The 25987-nt window shown below is 34.1% G+C and overlaps 1 protein-coding gene and 1 long non-coding RNA gene across 21 annotated transcripts in view; one reads left to right on the top strand and one right to left on the bottom strand.

Moving 5' to 3' along the window:
* LOC106619525 (ryanodine receptor) overlaps positions 1-16339 on the bottom strand; it is a 60328-nt gene extending 43989 nt beyond the window's left edge. For 12 of the 20 annotated variants that reach the window (XM_070108643.1, XM_014237640.3, XM_036371463.2 and 9 more), the window contains exons 1-3: positions 16051-16339; positions 8712-8937; positions 6427-6630 (exon numbers count right to left, since the gene is read on the bottom strand). In XM_070108643.1, the coding sequence (XP_069964744.1) occupies positions 6427-6630; positions 8712-8765 (258 nt within the window). In that variant the 5' untranslated portion in view covers positions 8766-8937; positions 16051-16339. The remainder of the gene's footprint in view (positions 1-6426; positions 6631-8711; positions 8938-16050) is intronic. The other 8 variants (XM_014237641.3, XM_014237646.3, XM_036371467.2 and 5 more) reach the window with 1 other exon arrangement.
* On the top strand, positions 14556-16463 carry LOC118682520 (uncharacterized). Its single transcript, XR_004978343.2, has 2 exons — positions 14556-14688; positions 16028-16463. It is a non-coding gene; the product is annotated as an uncharacterized lncRNA (long non-coding RNA).
* Positions 16464-25987: the final 9524 nt, after the last annotated feature.

The raw sequence follows: 25987 nt of genomic DNA, 5'->3' as shown, positions 1-25987 counted from the left end.
TATAACTGCAAATTGGTTGAATTAATTTATGTAGTTTTAAACAATACTATTTAATAAGGAACGTGACAAGACGAGTAGAAATACGGACTGTCCGTCCGCCTATCCACGCAAGCGATAACTTGAGTAAAAATTAAGTTGTCTTGACCCAACGGAGGTTGGTATTGGGAGTAATCGGAATATTGCCACGCCCACATAATTTCGTTAATCGAAAGCTTATAAAGTGGTATAACTAAGCTCCAAATTATGGTATATCATAAAACTGTAATTTGATACAGAGAATTACAGTAGTGATAGGCAACTGGTGTATATTGATATTAGTATCTCACAGTGTGAAAGTGAACAATGTCGGAATACATCCACGCCAACTTTCCTTGTAACAAAATTTTGAACTCTATCTATTTAGTTCCTTCATTTTAAAAGTACACAATGAAGGTATTTCGTTCATTTTAACAGTATACAAATCGAATACCAATGAAGATACCGGAAAAAACTTTACACATACCTACCTTCTTAAAATGATCGAAATCGGATCTTAACTTATCAAGCTCCCAGATCCCAAATTGGGGACCTGGATGCCTACGGCTGACTTATTTCTGAAAATCGCAGCCAATCTCTGAGGTAAAAAATGAAACGTAGAAAACGTCTTTTCTCAGTAAATATGTGTCTGCTACTAAAAATGGGTTAAATTCGGGCCGTCGGAAGAAGGAATTTCAAAATTCCGGTTGACTTTATACCATATATAACATATTGGTCAATATGCGAAGTACGCTAATAAAACTCAAGGATACTATTCTGGTAACAATATGTCTTGGGTCAATATTTCCTTAGCCCCCATACACCTAATATAAAATGATTTTCAAATATCCTGTTGATTTTGTACCATCGGCCAATCTGTGAGTTATCTTACTAATCGTAATAACTTACTGTTGTCGTGCCAAAATTGGCATTAATGAAACTCAGAGAGATATTTTTATACCCTTATATTATTAGGGTTATAAAGTTTGCCACAATATTTGTAACACACAGAAAAAAATGTCTGAGACCCTATGAAATATAATATAATATATATCTAAATGATCAGCGTGACGAGCATATAGCTGCCATACAAACTGAATAATCGGAACCAAGTGCTTATATTTGGCACGGATTATTATCCAAAGCAATATAGCAATCTCCAAAGATATTATTCAAATCGGATAACTATAGCATTATACTTGTATGAAAATATAAGGAATTGCTTTATACCGTATACATCGGTCAATATTGTATCTGCCTTATAAATATTAAGTATAATACTGGATATACATTAGTTAAATGCGGAAAGTATGTGAAATCACTCAACAAAATACCCGAGCTCTCATATACAGTATCCCCGGCTAATTGATTTTCCCGCATATTTGAATCACCTGATCAGTCAAATATTATATGTTGCATACAAAATACGCACAAATTATCCCGCTTAGTTGAACCCGGTTAATTGGTTTCCTCGCAAAAATAGTTTAAAAAATGTGTTATTGGAAAAAATATACCTTTAATATACCCCCTGTTAATTGAACAAAACACTTTCGTTAAAGAATAATCTGTAGCATCAGCAATTGAAAACATACAATATGTTTATTGGTGGAGATACTATTTTGGATGGTGCTGATGTTGAGGATCTAAATATTGTCTTGTTTTTGTTTCTTATATTTTTTCCGTTAAAGTTTAGTTATAGTAATTAAATATCACTACTAAATATAAACTTAAAGTGCACATATGAATTTTTTTAATTGATTGTGATTGAACAAATTGCTCAATTAAACGAGTGTCAGTTAATGTGTGAGTTATCTTCTGAAACGAAAACATGTTCCTGAATATACTTGGCTTATGTCAAAATTTAATGGTCTGGATCGTCTTCTAACCCAAAAACCCTATACGAGATATAACATAGGGATTTTCATTCATTTTGTTTTTTCATCTGACCTTAAAGCGTTTATGTCGGTTAATATGTGGGGTTATTTTAATGAAAATAAGTAAACAATTTCTCTAAAAAACAATGTAGTTTAGCACTGAATATGACTGAAATTGGTCTAGACTTTGGTCAGTAATATAAATTAATAAAAGCGTGTTTTATTTGACCATCATAAGCTAATATAAAGTTGTTCACCACTTGAAAGTAATCAGTCAGTGATTGGCAACACTTCAAGCTGTAAAGTTGTTCTTTTTTTGCTCTGAACTATTGTGTCTAATTTTGCAAAATTTCTTAAACTTTAATTGATTTTTTAGTGATTTAGTTCAATATTTAGTGATTTTTAACTCAGAGCTGCAAGATAAGTATTAAATGTTCTTCAGTTTTGTGCAGCATTAAAAAGTTTAAACTTTCTAATTTTTGGTGCCGAGTCAGCTTTTCGTTTCAATTTGTTTTATTTCATTCTATTGTCTTTCTTTATTTGTCTTCATTTATGTCTTTATTCACAGCTGTGTTGCGTTTAGCTTTTTATTTGTTACAGTGCTTCTAAAACTGCTCGCTATATTGCTTTTTCTAACTGTCAAACTGGTTTTAAACTTTAATAAAAAAAAAAAAAAATTAAAAAAAATTGCTATTATTTTTGCGTTTATTCTTAATTGAATTTATTATTATTAATATTTTGTTAAGACACTATTATATATCTATTAAATTTTGTTCTACTTACTACCCATATTAAATGCGCTGGACTGACTGGTAGAATCTTAGATTCTATTCTCGACTGTAAGGGATTGCGTTGGTCCTGTTTAAATTGTAGATCTATTGAAATCGATCTATTTAAAGTTTATCGGGAGACAGGCAATGGCTTTAACGAGATCGGTCGTGATCTTGTAACCCTCATTGAAAAATTTAAGCACTATGAAAAATTGTTCAAATCTTTTAAGTGCCTGAATGATTCTCACGAATCCTCTAAAACTGCTCCTAAGCGTAAACGTCCTGTCGATGAAGTAACACTTAGTTCTTCTGTACAGAAAAGAACGTCTCCTCCCAATGACCTAATAAATCTCTCTTCTCCTTGCCCTCAAGGTGATAAGCCGTCAACTTCCAAAGAGCTCAATTCCCCTAAAGCTCTATCTAATAGTAATAAGTGTCTCACAATTCCAGAGGCTCCCCCTAATAACATAGTAACATCAGTTAATAATTTGATAGTTATTCCACCTAAAATGTCTATATTTATTTCGAGACTTGCCAAAGATACCTTGGTGGAGGACATTAAATCTTACATTTCGTCACGTTTAAAAATCGATGATATCAATATACTTAAATTTAACTTCAATTATGATAGAAGTATATCATAGTTTAAAATAGACGTATCTCTTGAAACATTCAAAAAGATCTTAGATAGTTCATTCTGGCCACCTGGGGCTTTTGTACGCGAATTTAAGCCTAAACTTAGAAGTCAAACTGAGGAAAACATTGTTAAATTACCAAAAGCAACCACCGATATAAAAAACTGATTGGTAGAAATTCGCTAAGCATTTATTATCAAAATGTTAGAGGTCTTAATACATAATTAACCGACTTGTATTTGAACAGTTCCAATTTTAAGTTCCATATTATTGGATTTACAGAAACTTGGTTAAAACCTCACATTTTTGATAATGAGATTTTAAACAGCGAATTTCAAATTTTTAGATGTGATCGACTGAACAGAATCGGTGGAGGTGTTCTATTTGCTGTGCATTCCTCTATCCCATCTGAAAATATTATTGTTCCAGGGACCGACTCATTTGAATTTAAATGTATTAGAGTATACGTTAATAGTTGCTTTATTTATTTAACCCTATCTTATATACCACCCCATTCGGACTTATCTGTATACATGCAGCATGCTTCTTTAATAAATAGTGCTACCTCGATGGCAAATAATGCAGATTCAATAATTGTATTAGGTGATTTCAATTTACCGTGTGATGATCAAATACATTAAATACGATAGATCAAACTTCGTGCTTCTGGACTCGGTTTAACTTTGCAAAAGCTAATTTTAAAAAGTTAAATACAGAACTTTCTACAATAACATGGCCTAATTATAATGGTGACATTGAATTGAGTGCCTCTCATTTTAATAACATTATTATGAAATTATTTGAAAAGTATGTTCCAATAGTAATTGTTAATAAAAGTAAAAGTCCGTGGTCGTCGAAAGAGTTATATAAATTGAAAAAAAGAAAAACTCGAGCATTTAAACATTTTGAAAAAACCGGTTCACTTGTCAACTATTCTAAATATTCCGTATTGCGTCGACAAAATTTTGACCTAAACAAAAAATGTTATAATAATTACTTAAATAAAGTAAAAAGGAAGTTGTAAGTAATCCAAAATCGTTTTATGATTTCGTCAATTCCAAACGCAGGATGAAATACAAATTTATCATTTCAACTGACAATGTTATTATATCCAATATGTTTGGAGAATTTTTCAAGTAACTACTGTAATAATTCTTCCAAAACTTTTTCTTATCAGCACGTGCTGTGTTCGAATACTTTAATTAACGCTCCAATTATTTCTGAAGAAGACGTCCTACTTAAATTAAATAAGTTAAAACCATCTTTTAATTACGGCCCAGACATGGTACCCTCATGCTTCCTAAAAAATAGTGCCAAAAATATTTACTTGCCCTTGACAAGGATATTTAATTCCTCTCTTAAACACGGTATATTTCCTTCAATATGGAAACAGTCATTTATAATTCCTAAACTTTTTGAAGCATCATCACTGACCATATAACCTTTTCGATTTCTCCGTTAATTTCCTCATCTCAGCATGGATTTCGTAAAGGGAATTCGACTATAACAAACTTACTTGAATTTGTAAACCATTTATCATTGGGTTTTAGGGAACATAAGCATACGGATGTTATATACACAGACTTAAGCAAAGCTTTCGAAAAAGTAAATATCTCGATTCTCATACATAAACTTGATCTGCTGGGCTCTCAGCCAAGATTCCTTCAATGGGTATCTTCCTATCTTTATAATAGAACACAACGAGTGATATTTGAGGATACACCTTCAGATACAATTAATGTTTCTTCAGGTGTTTCGCAAGGTAGTCATCTTGGCCCGATTCTGTTCTTGTTGTTTATTAACGATATCTCTTCAGTAATAGAATTCTCAAAAATTTTATTATACGCTGACGACGTAAAGCTTTTTAAATCATACACTTCAACTGAGGAAAGGTGTCTGTTGCAAACAGACTTAAACAATTTGGTTGCATGGTGTGATAGAAATGATTTGCCATTGGATCTCAATAAATGTAAGACGATGTGCTTTTCCCGTAGATCTGTGCACCCCTCTTCTTATGTAATAAAACACCATATTCTAGAGCAAGTTTTTAACTATGTTGATTTGGGAGTTAATATTGACCCTAAGCTTAATTTCAGTCTTCATATTGATACCATGGTCTTGAAAGCAGAAGCTGTCCTCAGTTTTGTTAAACGTTGGTCTAAAGAATTTAGGGATCCGTATATTACTAAAAAACGTTATACAACTTTGGTTAGACCTATATTGGAATATGGCTCTGTGGTATGGAACCCTAGCTACCAAATCCATTCTGACAAGTTAGAGTCGGTTCAAAACCAATTTTTACTTTTGGCCTTAGCGCATTTCCGATGTGATGCTAGGGTAAGTCTACCTCCATACACTAGTCGTTTAAAACTTATTAATCTACCTACACTTTCCAGTCGTAGGGAAATGCTTGGCATAATATTCTTAGTGAAACTTTTGAATGGAACTGTTTGCAGTTCTTTTCTACTGTCTGAAATTAAATTTAATATCCCGGTTCGCCTTTCGAGGCAGTTTAGACCTTTACTGTTAAAATCCTGTAGATCAAATTTTGAACTAAACGAGCCATTAAGCCGTATATGTCATGATTTTAATTCTCATTCCAGCACATTTGACTTATCTGACTCACTTTTCAAAATTAAAAAGACTATATTGTTTTCTCTTAATAAATGAAAATGTAACACTTTATTATATTGTAACTGTAATAACTTTAATCTTAGCTGTTGAAATTTTTGTTTCTGTAGCTGAGCAGTTTTAGATCTCAACACTTAAAAAACTCGCTTGCCTTTTTTGACTCGGCTAATTCCGCACGTATGCGGATTGCGCCCCTCGCGTCGGTTGGGCGGGAGGAGGGTAATGTTGGGTTTATTATTATAAATTCCCGCCTTTGATCTTTACGAGAGTATACCATAAAATGTACGATTAAATGTTACAATTATTATAAAAATAATTGTTCAGGGCGACTTTCATACAACTCCGTAGTCTTTAGTATGTACATATACATATTTTTAGAAATAATTTTTAAACTTTATACTATACTTGCATAACATGTCCAATTTTACTGGTTACAATTATTATATGATCAATTTAATTTTATAGATACATACAATAATAGAATAAGTTTTCAAAACTCACAGTTTCCGATCCAGACGCAGTTACTAATTCTTGCAATGCTCGAACTGATAGTGCCTGCTCAATTACGAAAACGCATTGGGATAGATCTGGCGGAATATTTTTGTCCGCTATATTTTCTAAAAAACAATGGCGATTACCAAATCCTTCAGCTGCTAAACAGACGCGTTCACCAGTGGCGGTACATGAGAGACACACCATATCTTCCTGAAAATGATACATTGTATAATATACAATTATTAATAAATTACAAGAGAAAAATAATTAATAATACTAAAATAAATATATAAATAAAAAGAGAGTCTTATTATTAGGTCTGGTATACGATGTGTCACGAATCTAATTCAACTCAGAACGGGTTTAAAATCAATTCACAATGCGCGACTTTTGACAATAATTGAATCTTCTTTGATGATGATATTCCTCATTCCACCGCAGATCGTTACAACACGATTCGAGCACAAGTAATTTCTCCTTGACTATAATTTTGAACGAAACCTCGGTTGGATCAAATACTGAATACCTAACAGCTTCCTAGATTTTCATTTTTTCTTGCTATTTTTTTGCTAGTTTTCCGTTGCTTTACTTTTTTGTTATTTGGCTCTTTGGGAAAATAAATTGTCAATTTTCGCATTTTTTTTGTTCTTTCTGATAGTTAGCAGATAACTAATCTATGGCCACTATGAAGGCAGGGAAAATATGACCCAAACGTATCAGTTTACGCCTATTATCTGTTTTGAACGCTTACGATTGGTTCACATACAATTATAGCTTCGCTTTGCTTCAGCCTTTTGCTTTGACAGATATGTTCAATGTATGCTTTTGCTTGGGTACGCTGACATAAAATATTTTCTAGACGTAGCCAAATGTTGGGCAATTTTTATTTTTTTATGCTTTGATAAACAGCTGTCGCTACTTTTATTACTTCTTAGTTTTATTTCGACTATTTCCTTAAGATAAAAAAACATGAAATATTAAATATAATATAACAGCGAAGCAAGGAGAGTTTTTATATATTTGCTTCGCTTCGATGTCAAAGTATTACCTGACAAGCAAAGCGTAAAAAGTTCTATGTAAATCAACCATTAACCACTTGAATGATCCACAATCCAAAATGTAGTGTCCACCATTGCACAGTAGACATATAACTTCTCTAATATTGCCGCCGTATTGAGATAGGACATGACGCTTGTGTTCTTTCGAAAAAATCTGTCCACTATCCTGTATTGTACATATTAAATATGTCATTCCATTAAGCCTAGAAATTGTTAATTATTAGTAGTTTTCCGACGAACAACGTGCTGGTAGAAACTCGGTTAAGTTTTTGGCTTTGACTATAAACGGAACTCTGTACGGCCGAATCGAAATCGCAGTATGCTTATATATATATATAAACCAGACAAATAAATAAGAAAAAAATCAAAAACTGTAAGGTAGATTACATTCCCGTTACAATAAAGAGCTCATTCTTGGAGAGATTTTTTGAATCAGATTTTCTTTTGTATAATTGTAAAATATTATTGTTTGTCAGTATGCAACCTTTTTTTTATTGTGTAAATGAATAGAACAAGTTAAATATTGAATAAAAGCAATTTTTGCACTATATAATGGGAAACAAATATGTACAAACGAATTAGGGAAGTGTTATCCATTTTGTCCCAGGAACCCTGGGACGTTATACTAAAATTTTCCCAAGAGAAATATTAAATTAACACTAAACATAAGTTTTCTTGATGATATTTCGAAGACAAAAAATTTTTCAGTTTCAAAAAAATTACAATTTCGTTCAAATAATCGTTAGAAATAAAAATGTAATGTAATTGAAATACCATATCATCCATCATTTATTTAAAGTAATTAATTGAGAGTATTTTCGCCGTCGCACAAAATAATTACTACTAATAATATAAATAATTATAGTAACTGGCTCTACTACATAATTCGTCGCAAGCAGATGTGTGATAAAACCATAGAATGTATTTTTATTAGCTACAGATACGTTAATCAGGAATATTGAGCATCTGTTAGTGCTGAGTTCAATTAAATTCGAAAATCTTTTTAATTCAAAATAATAAATATTATTGTTAAAAATAGAGACCCATACTTACCTCATTTATAAAATTAAATGTTAGCTAACTGGTTTATAATTCATTTACTGGTTAGGAACTTAAATATTATATTATTAAAACAAAAATTTACATTTTATGGTGGTTTTGTTTAAAATATGTTTTTATACATAAAGTTTTTAGGAATATTTCTCCATTGTTATTCATTTTTCGTATTCTTACCGTTCGCAGGAACGAAACATCATCCTGCTCGGAACCACCTTCGGCTTCAGCCATTGTGTTGCGCGGTCAAAATTACACTACACCATGAAATGGAGTGCACCTTTCAATAATGAGGTTAATTATGTTGGCTTATAATGCTTTTTTTAGAAAATTTCAGAAGGAAATTATAGGTCCAATTTTATATTGCGTGTAGTAAGCCTAAGACTAATAATGTCGGAATTGAAAGCTGTAAAAAATAATAAATGCTTTATTAGAAACATTATAATCTGAAAGGTGTATAAACGTGTTGAACATAAAAAACTTTTCACTCATCAAACAAATTTGAGAAACCTTGCAATGGGATCTATTACCATATTACCTTCTCATAAAATACAAATTATAAAAACCATTATTTAATGATAATTTTAGTTTAAATTTTAACCATATCATGAACAAAAATTTTCTGGTCGACATATTCCGGATTTCGCTCAAATTGTGAAAAGACTTGTTCATATGAATTCAGAGCAGTGTTCTCAACCGTACGATAATTATCGTACATATGCAATAATTTCATGCCTACGTACGATGTACGATATGATATCATTATCGTACGCAGATTGTACGATAATTTCATGCCTACGTTTTTTTTATAGGAAAAAAGAGGAGAAGGCACGAGCTCTTGGCTCTTACTGCTAGCAAATATTTTTTCCGTCTTTTTGCTCACAACGCCATCTACTGGTTCGTTCAACGAACAAATAATATCGATATTGTGGTTTGATTTCGATTATGTTCAGACTTCACAGACTTTGCATATTTAGTGTTCGAATGTTGGCTGTTATTCTTGTTATTGTATTGAACTAACGTGCTCGCGTTCAAGATTTAAAAAAGTAATTGAAAACAAGTAAGGAAGGGCTAAGTTCGGATGTAACCGAACATTTTATACTCTCGCAAAGTCAAATGGTATACTCGTTTGAGATTTCTTTGTGGATTGACTGATATTTTCGGTAGAAGGTCAACTATAGGCACTGGGGTTCACATATTTAGTACTTAGGGGTTTGAACAGTTTTGGTTCGATTTAGACAATTTTTGGCCGCAAGGTGGCATACTTTAATTGCATTATTCACGCAAAGTTTTACCCCGATATAATCATTGTTACCTGATTTGCATAGTGGAAAGTGAAAGAATCAGATGGAATTGAAAATGGTGTTACATGGGAAGTAAGCGTGGTTGTAGTCCGATTTCGCCCATTTTCGCACTATGACATAGAAACATGAGAAGTACGTTATGCACCGAATTTGGTTGAAATCGGTTGAGCAGATCTCAAGATATGGGTTTTCACCTAAAAGTGGGCTGTGCCACGCCCACTGACTAATTTTGAACGCGGTTCCTATAAAGCCAATTTATACCATCTCAGAGATAAAATTTAATGTCTCTGGCGTGTTTAGTGCTTGATTTATCGCGCTTTTAGTAGTTTTTAACAGTACCGTTATATGGGGAGTGGGCGGAGTTGCCACCCGATTTCAACTATTTTCACACCATCAATAGAAGTGCTAAAAACATTTGATTCCTATCTTTTAGAGGCGGGACCACGCCCACTTTTTAAAAAAAAGTTTTAACTGCAGATACCCCTCCCTAATGTGATCCTGTGTACCAAATAACAGTCTTATATCTTATTGCGGAGCTTAGTTATGGCAAGTTATTTGTTTTTGATTAATGGCGTTTTGTGGGCGTGGCAGTGGTCCGATTACGCCCATCTGCAATACCAACCGTCTCATGGTACCAAGAAACATGTCTACCAAGTTTCATAAAGATATCTCAATTTTTACTCAAGTTAGAGCTTGCACGGACGGACGGACAGACAGTCACCCGGATTTCAACTCGTCTCTTCATCCTGATTATTTATATATATATAACCCTATATCTAACTCGATTAGTTTTAGGTGATACAAACAACCGTTAGGTGAACAAAACTATTATACTCTGTAGCAACAGGTTGCGAGAGTATAAAAACTGTAACTGGAAGCTCAACACGACTAAAATTGAATTAAATGATTGTGTTTTTATATTAATGAGTAAGTATGTCAATCGAAAACTTTAATTCCATGGCTATAAACTATCATTTACACTCTGTAGCTGTAAAGTGAAAAATGACAATCATCAAAATTACAGATCCAATTGATAGTTTTTGGGCAAAAATAATGGACTGCGGAGAAGGTGATCAGGGAATGTCATTTAAAAATGTTTCCAAATTTGTGTTAAATGTAATTTCGCTTCCACATTCGAATGCTGACAGTGAGCGCATATTTAGCCACATTAATTTAATTAAAACTAAAACTCGAAATAATATGATGGTTTCAACTGTTAATGGTATTCTTTTAGCCAAACAAAGAGTAAAAAGTAAAGTTAATTGCACAACATATGAACCATCGCAAAGCGAGTATGATCGTCTGAACAAATCCTTAATGTATAAAAGAAAAACTACATCAGAATCTACGAATAAAAAACTTTGTGACTTGTATGATGACTCGGATCTGGAAGAGCTTAATAGTATTTTAATGCCAAATGAGGAATTTTAAGTATTAATAGAAATTATATGAAACAAATATAACTAATAGTTTTAAGATTCTAAGATTGAATTGAATTGAAGATTATATGTAAAATGTTGCATGGTATATATTGAGATAAAATAAAATATTTCTTAGTTATATTTGTCACTCTTTTTAAAAGTACGATAATTTCGCTTCATGTACGATAATTCTACGCTACTGGTACGATAATCGCCTCACTTCAAGATGTGAACACTGATTCAGAGTAGTTATTAGATATTAATCATATGGGGTGATGAACTGATACACTATTGTCAGATTCCCGTGGCATTTATACTAAATGACGTTAAAGTGCATGGCCACTGTAGCGGGTATAAAATCATGTTGCAGATTGATTATTTTTTTCGCGATATACTCATTTATTTACAGAACTAATGAAACACTTAATAAGTTTGAACCTCAAGCAGTGGAAAAATTATTTTTTTCAGTTATTGTTTTTGGCTATGCGTGCAATGTCTCTTGGATCGTTTCTCTTTTAAGCGCGCCGCGGCGATACGTTTAGCATCCACAATTGTCGTCCCGGGACAAAATAAATGAAACGTCGTTAATCTACATAACAATGCCCATAGAAGTACGTAGAGAAATTTTAAAACATCGATTCCTACAAACCTTATAGGTATTTGAACAGAAAAATATAATTCTTATTCTATAATTTCCTAACTGTTTTGAATCAATTGAAATTTCCTTACATATTTCTACTATGAAAAATGTAATTCTAAAGATAATCTGAAAATCTGAAGTCGATTGGATAAATATTGCCAAAGATATTTGTCTCGCCAATTGGAAAAATAAAGTTTTGGAAAAAACACGTTTAAAGTTTAACATATAACTATAGTTGAGCCGGAGGTGGGCTTGGTATATACGCTTAAAGTTGTTTGAAACCTTTTTCCTCGCTACAAATCAACTTATTTTCATGATTATAAAGCATTGATTTTTTGAAAATTCTACAGTGGCCATGCCCCTTAATTGACAACGGTATATAAATATAATAAATTGCCATAACTAAGCTACACAATAAGATACAAGAAGGTTATTTGATACACAGGATCACATTAGGGAGGGTTATCTGCAGTTTAATTTTTTTAAAGTGGGTGTGGTACCGCCAATTTTTAACGGTACTGTTAAAAACTACTAAAAGCGCGATAAATAAAGCACTAAACACGCCAGAGACATACAATTTTATTTATGGGATGGTATGATATGACTTTATAGGAATCGCGTTCAATATTATACAGTGGGCGTGACACCGCCTAATTTTAGGTGAAAGCCCATATCTTGGGATATGCTTAACCGATTTCAACCAAATTCGATACACAACATTCATCTCATATTTCTATGTTATAATGCGAAATCAGATTACAACCCCGCCTATTTCCCATATAACACCATTTTAAATTCCATATGATTGTATCGGGGTAAAACTTTGCGTATAATGCGTTTAAAGTATGCCACCTTGAGACTAAAAATTGTCTAGTATGTCTTTGTGTCAAAAATGGGTTGAATCGGACCAATACTTCCTATACTATAAAATTTTGCCAATACCTGAAGTAATTTCCCGGGCTTTGCTCCTTGCGAGAGTATAAAGTGTTCGGTTACACCCGAACTTAGAACTTTCTTTCTAGTTTGGATTAAGAAACTCTTTTTCAGGAGATAGTTAAGTTTCAAGAGAGTGCTAGGGATAGTTAACCGTTCAGAAACTTACTACGATGACGCTCACGTATGGTTTTTAAAATATTTATTTTATATCCACAAACACTTCATTAAATTGTTTCTACATATTTAATTCAAAGGATAAATTTTAGAGTAGCATATCACAAATTTGAGTATGTTTGGAGATTTTATATCCACTAACACTTCACTAATTTGTTTCTACACAATTATTTTTTTTTAATGGTGCAAAAATAACTTTTAATTCAATATTTAACTTTTGTTAAATTCTATTTATTCACACAATAACAAAAGGGTTGCATTCTAACAAATAATCAGTGTTATCTTATTTATATTTTACAAACGAACCAAAAGGAATAAAGAAAACAGATAACACCCCAATGAATAACACATCATTAGTTTTTCGTTTAGAATTCCTTTCTGCATTGACGGCCTTCACTTCGGCCGCGCTTTAAAAGAATAACCCTGCTCGGTCCAACACCGGGATGTGCTCAGTTCTTTCGCATTTCACTCCTTTTTCCATTAGCGGCCTTCGGCCGCGCTCCAAAAAAAAAAAACGCTGGTCGATCCAACACCGGGATTTACGAAGACAAAGGAAATTTTGAAAGAGTTTACGTTACTCATTAACGATTATGAATTTTGTATTGACGGTATAATCCTTATTTTTTATTTATTTTTATTCGCTTGCAAAAAGTATGGTAACACTTATTTTTTGTTTGCATGCAACCATTTTGTTATTGTATGAATTTGAACCAAAGTTAAATATTGAGCTATATGTTATTTTGCACAAATGGACACAAAACAACATGTATAAACGTATTAGTGAAGTGTTATTGGATATATGGTAAAAGTTAAAAATATAAGTGTAAAATTCATTATAAATCAAAGAAACACGCGCTTTAATCAGTTGAATGTTTGAGCTTCAAATGCAAATATCTCAAAAATCATAAGTCAACGGCAGCTAAATGTATATATTTGATTCATCTGGAAAACCTCCTCTATCATAGCCATTACCCCGAATTCGAGGGATGCTATTCTAATATATAGTATAATTCGAGCTTTTCTTAAATTTGAAATTCATTTACACTATAACAAAAGGTTTGCATGCAAATAATAATAAATGAAAAATAAAGATATACCGCAAATACAGAACTCAGAATTATATCAGTTCTCTTGATGAAACCCTATGTTGGACTGACGACGTATATTTTTTAAGCGCGGCCGAAGGCCACCAATGCGAAAAGTTGTTTCACGCAAAAAACGAATAGGATACTTTTTATTTCTTGCAAAAGGGGTATAATTTGTTTTCTCTATTTCTTTTGGTTCGTTTGCAAAATATGTAGATATGGTAAGACCTATTATTTGTTAGTATGCAACCCCTTTTTATTGTGTGAATTAATAGAATAAATGACCAAAATATTAAATATTATATTAAGGCTATTTTTGCAATAATAATTGCTAAATAAATATGTAGAAACAATTAAGTGAAATTTTATTATATAAAAAATTCACAGTAGAAATGTCAAACTTTTTAATATATGAAAAATTCACGGTAGAAGTGTGAAACTCAATAGAAATCAGAAAATAAATTTATGAACTGGAAATACAAAAAACTCATAACCCATAAGTCAGCGACAGTTATATACAAATATTCTTAATCTGGAGAACCTCTTCTATCAACCCATTCCCATTTCCGAAGGATACTGTGCTAAAATTTAACCAATGTAACTATTAGAGTGGAATACTATTTTTCATGTAGCGGTGTGTTTGTAGAGTACAAACTGCTAATGTTGGACGCGTTTTTATGAGCTTGGCGATTTTAATTTGTTAAAAGAAATGTATAAAATGAATTCGTGGCCAAAAAAATACTGTAACAATGCCCCATCTTCCATATTTGCCAGACATGGGTATGCCTATTTTCAAAAATAAAGATAATATTAAAGAGCCGTCGTTTTACAAGCATGTATGACATTAAAAGCGTATCGCTGAAAGAGCGATAGCCTATCCCAAAATCAAGTTTTAGAATTGTTTCGACGATTGGGAGAAGCGCTGGCATGAGTGCATAATTTTAAATGGGGACTATTTTGAAGACATTAATGTCGACGAATGAACAATTTTTTTTTTCAACACATCTCTTAAATTTACTAGGTGAATATAAAAATAACACTATATTCATTCATTCTGGTCATAAATCACGACTAAAACAGTGGTCTCCTATAATATTCGATAAACCGAGAAAACTTGAAAATGGGCAATTTATATTGGTTATATCCTTACCCTGTGTAAGTAGGTACATATCTACCACACTTGTAAGGTTTTTATTTTATATTTCTATGAGAATATCATTCATAAATTGCTGGCTTTACAACGGATGTAGTATAATATATATATACTGTTTTAGAATACCACATAGTTATTTTTGTATTTTATACTTAATGGGTTATGTACATATATATACATATGCAACAATATTTACACTTCACTGTTATTCCGATTTACAATAAATTGATTGGCCCTGTATTTTGTAATTGGTCAGAATTATTTGTTTGGCAGATTATAGCTACACTTCAAACACACATGATTTCTTGTTTTGCGATTTTTTAATGGACTTTATTTGGTATAAATATATAAACATGTATTCCCATTCTCATCAATTTTTATGATATACATTTGTAGATGTACATATGTTGAATTTTATATGAACATATGTGGTGGGCTTGTATGTATTTATTTTGTCGACAAACGTGTAGAATTCGTGCAGTTAAAATTAGCGTCCATAAAGATTGCCGAACTTGCCCGAACTTTTAAGAGCACGCTTTCGCAAAGCCAAACAGACTTCCATCTAGGCTAAAAATAATTTGCAGTTGCTGCCTGGGAAGTTTTCCACTGAATTTAATATTTGAATACGGTTAACACAATACCAATACATTTTTAATAAATATCAAATTAAAACTGTTGTACTACCAATTTATTTGAATTTATTAGAATTATTTTATGACGACTCTTTTATTTATAAGTATTCAAACATTTGATTTAACCAAATTTTTACAAAATATATTGTAGAAATTAATTCGCTTCTGCCCTACCAGCACCTCACCACAGTGGAACGGACAATTACAATTCACCACTTGTCGTGTCGATTATTCTCTTCAGACTAAAAATGGGAGCAGCAGCACAGCAACGAAATGAAAAATTTCATGAAATCAGAAAAAATCTACGAACTATAATAAAGTAAAACAACTCTCCTGAGACTACAGTACAAGAGTAAATAAATTTAGCAATATAGAAAAACAGTCCAACTCTCTTGTAATGCTCTCATGTATGTATGATGAAGAATACAAGAATGCAAGCCAGCTCAATTGCTTTGACAATGCTTTTATAATACCGCTCGGTTTTACTTCCATGCTATCAAGAAAATACCAGAGAAATCTGGCTTCAGAATAAACATCATATGAAAAATGTAAATAAAGGTTGCCAATAACATTGAAAATTAACATTATTTGATTGTGTTTACAGAAATATTTTAATTGCAAGGATGTAAAATTAGTGCAGTAATTTCCAAACGTGTTTGAAATAATGTGATTATCACAGGACATGATAGGTTTATATATTATCGCGGACGGAAATTTAGAAAAGATGGTTGAATTATATTAGGTATATGGGCGCTAGAGAAAGTATTGACGCAATTTTATACATTTTTGTTACCGTATGGCGTAGTGCCAGGAAAATATGTTCCATGAGTTTCATTGGGATAACTCACATCGATGTATGTACCTTGTTCTTTTCTCTTTCTCTGCTATCATTATAAAGGACCTCATTAATAAATTTTAGAGCTGGATTATGTTGTTTCTTTTCGACGAATTATGTGTCTTGACATAAAATATAAGGTTGTCAAATATCTCCCCGCTTTTTTGTCTTTTGAATTTCGCGGCTATGTACAAAGCGCTACAGAGCTCGTATCTGGCAACACTATACATAATTTGAAAGGTCTTGACATAACCTACAAAACAACGCTATGCATGATTAGTTTGGATATTGCGTTCAACAGTTATAGACGTGTAAACATGGAGTTCACTAACGCCGAAATTCCCGCTATTTTAAAGTTTTCCTTCGTTAAAGGCAAATCCGCTAGAGAAACGTTCCGTGAGATTAATGGTGTTTTGGGGGATGGTACTCTATCACTTCGAACCGCGGAGGAATGGTTTCGACGATTCAGAGCCGGTGAAAATGACACCATGGATAAGCCAGCCGGCGGAAGACCTGTGACGACAAATACCGATCAAATCATGGAATACATCGAGTTAGACCGGCATATGGCATCTCGTGACATCGCCCAGGAGATGGGAGTTAGTCACCAAACCATTTTGAACCGGCCAGGAAGGTTTTGCTGTGTGGTGGGATTGGAAGGAAATCATCCACTATGAGCTGCTCCCATATGGCCAGACGCTTAATTCTACCTTCTACTGCGAACAACTGGACCGCTTGAAGCAGGCGATCGACCAGAAGCGTCCAGAATTGGCCAACAGGAAGGGTGTAGTGTTCCACCAGGACAACGCCAGACCACACACTTCGTTGATGACTCGTCAGAAGCTACGGGAGCTCGGATAGGAGGTTTTATCGCATCCACCATATAGCCCGGACGTAGCGCCAAGTGATTACCACCTGTTCCTGTCCATGGCGAATGCCCTTGGTGGTGTGAAGTTGAACTCAAAAGAGGCTTGTGAAAAGTGGCTGTCCGAATTCTTCGCAAATAAGGAGGGGGGCTTCTACGAGGAAGGTATTATGAAGTTGCCGTCTAGATGGAAACAGATCATCGAACAAAACGGCGCATATTTTAACTAAATCCGATCACTGTAACACTTTTTATAAAGTATTGAATGAAGAGCAAAAAAGCGGAAGGGAGATATTTGACATTTTGTTTGAAGTCTTCCCCTTGAAGATCCATTATTATTTTACTATATACTGTTGTTGTTGTTGTAGCGGTTATCTAATCCCCGCTTGGGTGGTAATGAACAGGTTGGTTGTCATCGAGGTAATCTAACGGTAAGTCTGCTTCATGCAGACGACTGCAAGGATGGTTTATGCGAAAACCTCCCAGCAAAAGGTGCTTGAAGAGGAGCTCGTTATGTTCCTTAATTAGAAGCATACGGGCCTCGCTGTATAGGCATCCTGTGATAGTCCAGAGTTCAGTGTTTTAACACGTCTGAAGATCCTTCGCCTGCGTTTCACTACATCCAGGCGAACATATTGCCTTGTTTGCTGCCAATAACATTTCTTTGTGTTTTTCCCATGAGCTGGCGGCTAGCAACTTGAGGATTTTGTTGCGACTCTGGTTGCTGCGAATTTAGTTGTCGAAACAATTCGGGTGATTGGTGACCGCTCAGGTAGTTCATAGTCTACCTCTTCAGTCCTAAAGGGAGCGTGGATTATGTCCTCAAGTAGCGTTGTGTGACAGGTTGAGAAAGTTGGTTAGTTCCTTTAACATCAACATGTGCCGAATCTCTAAATTGAGATCCCTTACTCGGGGATCACAGGAATCGGCATGGCGTAAGATGTCGCGCTCGTTTGCTAAAACAGCTATTTCAGCTGGGAAATCAGGGCGGAGTTCCCCGAGTCTTTCAGCCGAGATGGAGCGAGCAGTAGCTGCTGCGATCACCTTGCAGAATTGACGTTCGCCAATGATTACGTCCGTAGAAATGGATAGTGCGGTGAAGGTGCTCTCGGTAAATTCTATGAAGCCGACCCAGTTAGCTTTGTTAAAGTTAACGAAGGTGTGGTTGTCCAGAAAAGTAAATCCGGTAGGTTTCTCGATCGAGATAATTATGGGCAGATGGTCTGATGTGAGAGTTCGCATGGGTCGCCAGGTTATGTTATTTATCAGACCACCACTAGCGATGGTAATATTCAGCGATCTATTAAAAGTGCTCATAATTATGGTGGGGGCTTCACCATTCATTGTGCAGAATGTCGAATCGTCTATCTGTTCCGCCAGCTCCATTCCCTACGATTGCTACACAGCCAGGATTTAAATATTTCAAGCTCCATATCGCCTGACCGGAAATCTATATCTTGACATTCAACACTAGTATCCCCGTGGTCGATATTGCCATCGATGAGAAGATATGGCACAGTGTTGTGCAGTATGAAGACTTGCCTCCACCATTATTTGGATCGCGATCCTTACATATAACGTTGAAACCAGCATACCTCATAAGATATGAGCGGCTGTTTAACTGATCTTACTCTAGAGTCCGTTCCGTTAAATTGTTATAGTCAAATTTGAGCGGGAGTCTAGGGTTGATCTTGGGAGTGAGGGAGTGGCATGTAGGTGGGAGTTGTTGTAGCTGTAGAACCCGCAGGGGCGGTTACCGCTTTAAGGTGTTGTTTGGGGACGCCACTGTAGGGTGTTACGAGACAGACTCCGTTCCTATAACAGTCGAGTCGCTACAACAACAACGAGGGCATACTCCTGCAGGACGGGGCAACGTACGACACACTCCACTCAGCCGTTGTGCGAAGATTGATGCGGGATGATGCAGGTCTTAAGATGGTTCCATTCATTGCAAATGTTACACCTTACCGATATATGGTTGGACTCAATGCCAGCACGGGTCAGGAGGATGCGGAGCAACGCTGCCGCTAGGAACTGCTCCAGTGATAAAAATCTTAGCCTTATTCTCATCGATCCAAATAGGGTTAGGTCGCCGAAAAACAGCCCTTGTCCGTATAAAATCTGGATCAATTCTGGTAGCGTAAAACCGGCTGTCTTGGGCCAAAAGGGCCACCTCCTTGGTTGTTGTCAGTAGTACAATATTTGTTTCAATATTCGAGAAGGCACTAAGCACTGTTGCCAACATTAAATATTCTTTTTCTACCAAAATGTCTTACCAGAACTATTTAAATCTATCAAATTTTAAAAACTTTTTTTAATATCGAGTTTATTAAAGTTGTAGATGAAATAACAACTAGTGTATTTAAAAATTAACCGCATTTTCACAGAAAATATATCTCTAAATTTATAGACATATATTTCTCAGAGAATAACACATTCTTAAGCTATTGCATAGCTTCTAGCGGAGGCTTTGAGCTCGGTCACTCAAGAAATTCCGCTCAGCGTTTGCATACTTTTAGGCGTATCGCATTTCGCATATCTCAAGCATAACACATCAATTGAAGAGACACCAGGGTAATTCAAAAATAATAATATTAAAGAGACAATTTTTTGAATGGCAAATAAAAATGTGAAATTTAATTAATAAAAATAAATGATTGAGTATTCGGAATCATAATACTAGTAACATTATTATTAAGTTATTGTATACCTTTTATCGCGGGCTTTGAGAACAGAGACTGAAGCAAGAAATTCCGTAACGAAAATAAACACGCGTAATGTTTGTATATCTGTCTACATGCAACATATGTATGTAAATATGTACACTTATTGATTCATGCGAAATGTATGTATGAGCATGCATATATTATATTATATATCGATTTTGCGAGCCATGGAAATATATATTTGTGAATGGTAAAATATTTTAAATCGACCAGAACTATGTTGCCATATTTGTCAATGACACTTTTCGCTTCCAGAAGTAACGTCAGAAAATTGTTCAATTTATGATATTTAGCTTTTGCCATCGTCGCGAAAAGAGGCTTGTAGGCAAACGCATGTTCGGGGAGTACGCGTAAAATATGTGTATAAAGTGTTTTAAATATGAATAAACATTTATTAATGAAGAATGTCATGGAAAAATAGTGAAAGAAAATGAGTGAATACTCTATTATTTTATTATTATCACAAATGTAGGCGAAATTCGATGATCAAACTCTTAATATCGTTCATTTTGTTAAAATTTTATGATTAAATAACCATAAAATGGTTCTATTTGGCACAATTAATACAAAAATCGTATCTAAAATGTATCCTATTTAAGTAGCAAATCCCTTTTAATTTTTTTTAATAAGTTAACCGGTTCAGCATCTACCTTCTTAGTTTTCTTTTGTCTAAGAGTTAACGGATAATCTATATAGTTTTTTATTTAGATGTTTCAAATAGCCATAGAATTGGGACTATTTGGACTCGTCATGTTGTTTTATGGTTTTAGGCATGTTTCTGAAAGATATATTGAATATTGCGGCCCAGAGTTTATTTGAGACACTTCCAAACATAATCGAAAGGTGTGTTCAAAAACACAAATAACATTCAATGTTTTTGAATTTGAATTAATATCAAAGAAAAAAACACTGCAGAAAAAATAAATAAATAATTATAATATAATTGCATAAGTTGATAAAAAAAATGGTATTCAATAGCTTTACCGCGGCAGTCTCCGAGTGCCACACGTACTTTTTTATAAATAAAATTGTGAAGAACACGGATGGTAGAACAAAATCAAATTGACCATAAATTACCTCAATCAACTATACAGAAATTCGTAGTTGGCAGTATGTTTTAGTGACGAAGTTTTGTTAAATATCTACTATGTAAGGGCTGCCAGATTGTGTAAAGAGCAATTAAGGTATAAGTAAGGTATAAATTCTGATAATGAGTAGTAAAGCGTAAAGTTGTTTGAATTAGAAATAAAGCCATTAAATTGGGACTTTTATTTAACAATCCAGTGATCGAACTTAACAGTGTACAAGGTAGACGATTTACAGAAAAATCCGTTACAATATTAACATTGATCCCACAACGGGAATCCATTATTTGTAATATCAATGGTATTGAAAACAGGTAAGGAAGGCTTTAGTTCGGGTGTAACCGAACATTTTATACTCCTGCAACTTGCAAAGTTCAAAGTCGAAGAAATACATTTAATACAAACTTAAAAAATGTTGCGAAAGAATTCAACATTCATTGTTCGACGAAATTGTGAATGGATTGTAATCCATTTGTATAATGGTAATCAAATTTGTTATCTTATTAACTTATACTGAAGGTCATATACTCACTTAGCTTTATTTACATATTTTACTTCGTGTCAACGAAAATTATTTTCAAACCATCCTTAAATATAAGGTTTAGACCAAAGTCTAGACCAATTTCAATCATATTCAGCGGTAAACCACATAATTTAAAAAAAAAACTTGTCCACCCTGAATGGTCAGGTGAAAATTCGGGAATCATTAGAAAGACAAAAGCATGTGCCGAATGCATTAGTTCTGAAACTGCTGTATGCCTTAGCATACACATATTTTCAAGCAATTTTATAAATGTAGAACAGACACACTGAAAGACATGTTCGGCATATGGTTTGTTAGGAGGACGAAAATTATTATATGTAGCATGAAAGGGGGAGTAATTCGTAGACTAAATTCACATATTTTCGATACTCAATATTAAACGTTCAATTAATTTTGAATATAATTCTCTCTGAGTTTCACTAAGGTACCTTACATACCATCACAGACATATGTGGAGTAAAGTCAGCGGACAGATATTTCCAGTAAAAAGTTGCCAACAGGCCCCCAGGTTCGGTATCTGGAGGCTTGAAGAGTTATGGCCCGATTATGACAATTTTTAGACTTGAGATGGTATACCTCAAAAGCACTATTCGTTCAAAGTTTTATCCGAATATATTCATTGGTGCTTGATTTGTATACTGAAAGTGTAAGAATCATTTCGAATTTAAAATTAGGAAGAAGGCGTGTAATCCGATTTCGGCCTTTTTTTCGCACTGTAATATAGAAATGTCAGGATAATAAGAATAGGTCCGGAGATATGTGATTTCACATAAATGTGGGCAGTGCCACGCGGATTAAAAATTATGTGCTTTGACACTGAATTAGAATGAAAATAGTATATACCTTGATCTAAACCTCACACCTTCTTATAATGAATTCCGATTCTCTGGTTGACGTTTTCCACACAAGCTTATAATATAAAATTTAGCCACTTTAGTCGAGTTAATATCACATTCATACCTATGTATATCTCAATTCAAGGTGTTTTTTTAATATCATTTTCGCTGACGCAAACTAAAATAAAGCAATAAAACTTAGACTAAGTTTATGGCCTTTAATATAAGTCAAGAAGATACCAAGTTTGATTGTAATTTAATCACGATTTCATTTAATAATGGATGTTTAATTCTTTCTCAACTTTGCCACACCTGAAGGAATTTCCTGGCATTTGATTCTTGCGAATTACAAAAGTATAAAATTTTTGGTTCCGCCCTAGTACCCATTATCGGGTATATATTGACCCTAGCTCCAACATACTTTATGTAAAAAATTCAAACTTCCGTATAAACGTAAAATATTAGATATACAACAATTTAATGCCGAAAATGTGTGAAATCGATCCACGAATTTCCCCAGCATACATGTACTACTTATGGTATAATTTATTTCGTTAATTTTATAATTTAACAAGTAAGGAAGGGCTAAGTTCGGATGTAACCGAATATTTTATACTCTCGCAAAGTCAAATGGTATACTCGTTTGAGATTTCTTTGTGGATTGGCCGATATTTACGGTAAAAAGTCAACTATAGGTACTGGGGTCCACATATTCAGTACCTAGGGGCTTGAACACTTTTGGTTCGATTTAGAGAATTTTTGGTCACAAGGTGGCATACTTTAAACGTATTATTCACGCAAAGTTTTACGCCGATATAATCATTGTTGCTTGATTTGCATAGTGGAAAGTGAAAGAATAAAGTGGTATTTAAAATGGTGTCATATGGAAAATAGGCGTGGTTGTAATCCGATTTCGCCCATTTTCGCACTATGACATAGAAACATGAAAAGAACGTTACGCACCGAATTTGGTTGAAATCGGTTAAGCAGATCTCAAGATATGGGTTTTCACCTAAAAGTGGGCTGTGCCACGCCCACTGTCTAATTTTGAACGCGGTTCCTATAAAGTCATCTTATACCATCTCAGAGATAAAATTGAGATAATGTCTCTGGCGTGTTTAGTGCTTGATTTATCGCGCTTTTAGTAGTTTTTAACAGTACCGTTATATGGGGAGTGGGCGGAGTTGCCACCCGATTTCAACTATTTTCACACCGTCAATAGAAGTGCTAAAACATTTGCTTCTAGTGAATTTGGTTATTATATCATTAGCGGTTTAGGAGATATGCACATTAAACCTATTAGAGGCGGGACCACGCCCACTTTTTAAAAAAAAGTTTTAACTGCAGATGCCCCTCCCTAATGTGATCCTGTGTACCAAATAACAGTCTTGTATCTTATTGCGGAGCTTAGTTATGGCAAGTTATTTGTTTTGATTAATGGCGTTTTGTGGGCGTGGCAGTGGTCCGATTACGCCCATCTGCAATACCAACCGTCTCACGGTACCAAGAAACATGTCTACCAAGTTTCATAAAGATATCTCAATTTTTACTCAAGTTAGAGCTTGCACGGACGGACGGACGGACGGACGGACGGACAGACAGTCACCCGGATTTCAACTCGTCTCTTCATCCTGATCATTTATATATATATAACCCTATATCTAACTCGATTAGTTTTAGGTGATACAAACAACCGTTAGGTGAACAAAACTATTATACTCTGTAGCAACAGGTTGCGAGAGTATAATAATGAAATTTAATGGACAGTTTTTCTTAAAAATAATGTGGCTTAGCGCTGCATATGAATGAAATTGGTCTAGACCTTTGTTTAAACCTTATAACCCTAATATACCACATATTAAATCTAACCCCTTTTGTTCAGTTTATATCACATATACCATGTTTGAGTTAAATAGCTTCTTTTTGTTAAAGTTAACATTTCGCAGATAAAAAATAGTATTGACGCTAAATAAGTCTATGATCAATAACATAAGTTAATAAGATACCAAATAATAATCGAATAATAAATGTTGAATTCTTTCCAAAAAATTTATACTTTCGCAACATGTTGCAATCTTGGCCGTCTTAACAAGTTTGTAGTAAGCACAAAGCATTTCGTCGACTTGTAAGGGTCTTTTGATCCAGATTATAGGAGTTTTGTAGGTATCACAACGAACCGGCGTTCAAGTGGGATCCTTTTTTTGGGATCGACCTCCTAACCTAACCTAACCTAACATGTTGTAACACAGTATAGTTTTGTTCACCAAACGGTTGTTTGCATCACCTAAAACTAATCGAGATAGATATAGATTTCTATATACAAATATTTCTTCTAATATTTGGTGATAATCAGTGGGCCCTACTGAAATATGTATATGCTGCGGCGGATTATGGTTTTCAAACCAAGTTCGCAAATTAAATTTCGAAACTATTGCGCAAGGTCACCCAAATGTTTCATCCGCCTTCTATTTAATGCAAAAATTTCCTTCAGAAGATGGAAATTACAAGTTTTCTGCTACTTGCAAAAATGCGATTGTTAAAAAGAACCTTCCAAAAATATGTTTAGCTAACGGTCTAGACTTTCCTGAAATACCGGATTGTTTGAAAGATTTAACCCCAATTGAAGAACGTCTCATAATGCCTAGATTGCCTTTTATGACAATCCGTCCGTTAGGTCAGAGTTCTCTCAAAGGTGCAGTTGTTAATATACCAATTTCTGTTAACAATATTGTGTATAATAGTGACATCTCTACCAAGGTCCTTTTATGAAGCTCATGTGATACCAATTCACTTTACAAGGCGTTTGGAGTACAATAATGATTACATGATCGATACCATACGCCCCGCAAAGATTATGGAAGCTTTGCAATTCTTAGTGAATCGTGAGCATAATATACATATTAATGAGAACTGGATTTCAGAATTTAATAACCAAGAAGAAGTTCCGTTTATTGCATCTGCAGAGGATTCCCGATTGGTTCAATCTTTTCGTGCGGCACAAACTTCTCATGATAATCCCTCAGGTAATAACATTCCCATGGGTTTTTTACCTTGCGAGCTAGACCCAGGTGATCAAGAAACTCTTTTGGACAATATTCCTGTAGAAAACTTGGACTTTAACCATTTAGTTATAGCGCCAGGTGAAGGATAAAGACCAACTGACATAATTCAAGACAATAATTCAGAAGAGTTGCCATTCCAAAGTTGTTCTATGATTACA

Source organism: Bactrocera oleae, chromosome 4 (genome assembly GCF_042242935.1).
Source record: "Bactrocera oleae isolate idBacOlea1 chromosome 4, idBacOlea1, whole genome shotgun sequence".
Classification (NCBI taxonomy): domain Eukaryota; kingdom Metazoa; phylum Arthropoda; class Insecta; order Diptera; family Tephritidae; genus Bactrocera; species Bactrocera oleae.
This window is presented reverse-complemented; position numbering and strand designations above follow the sequence as displayed.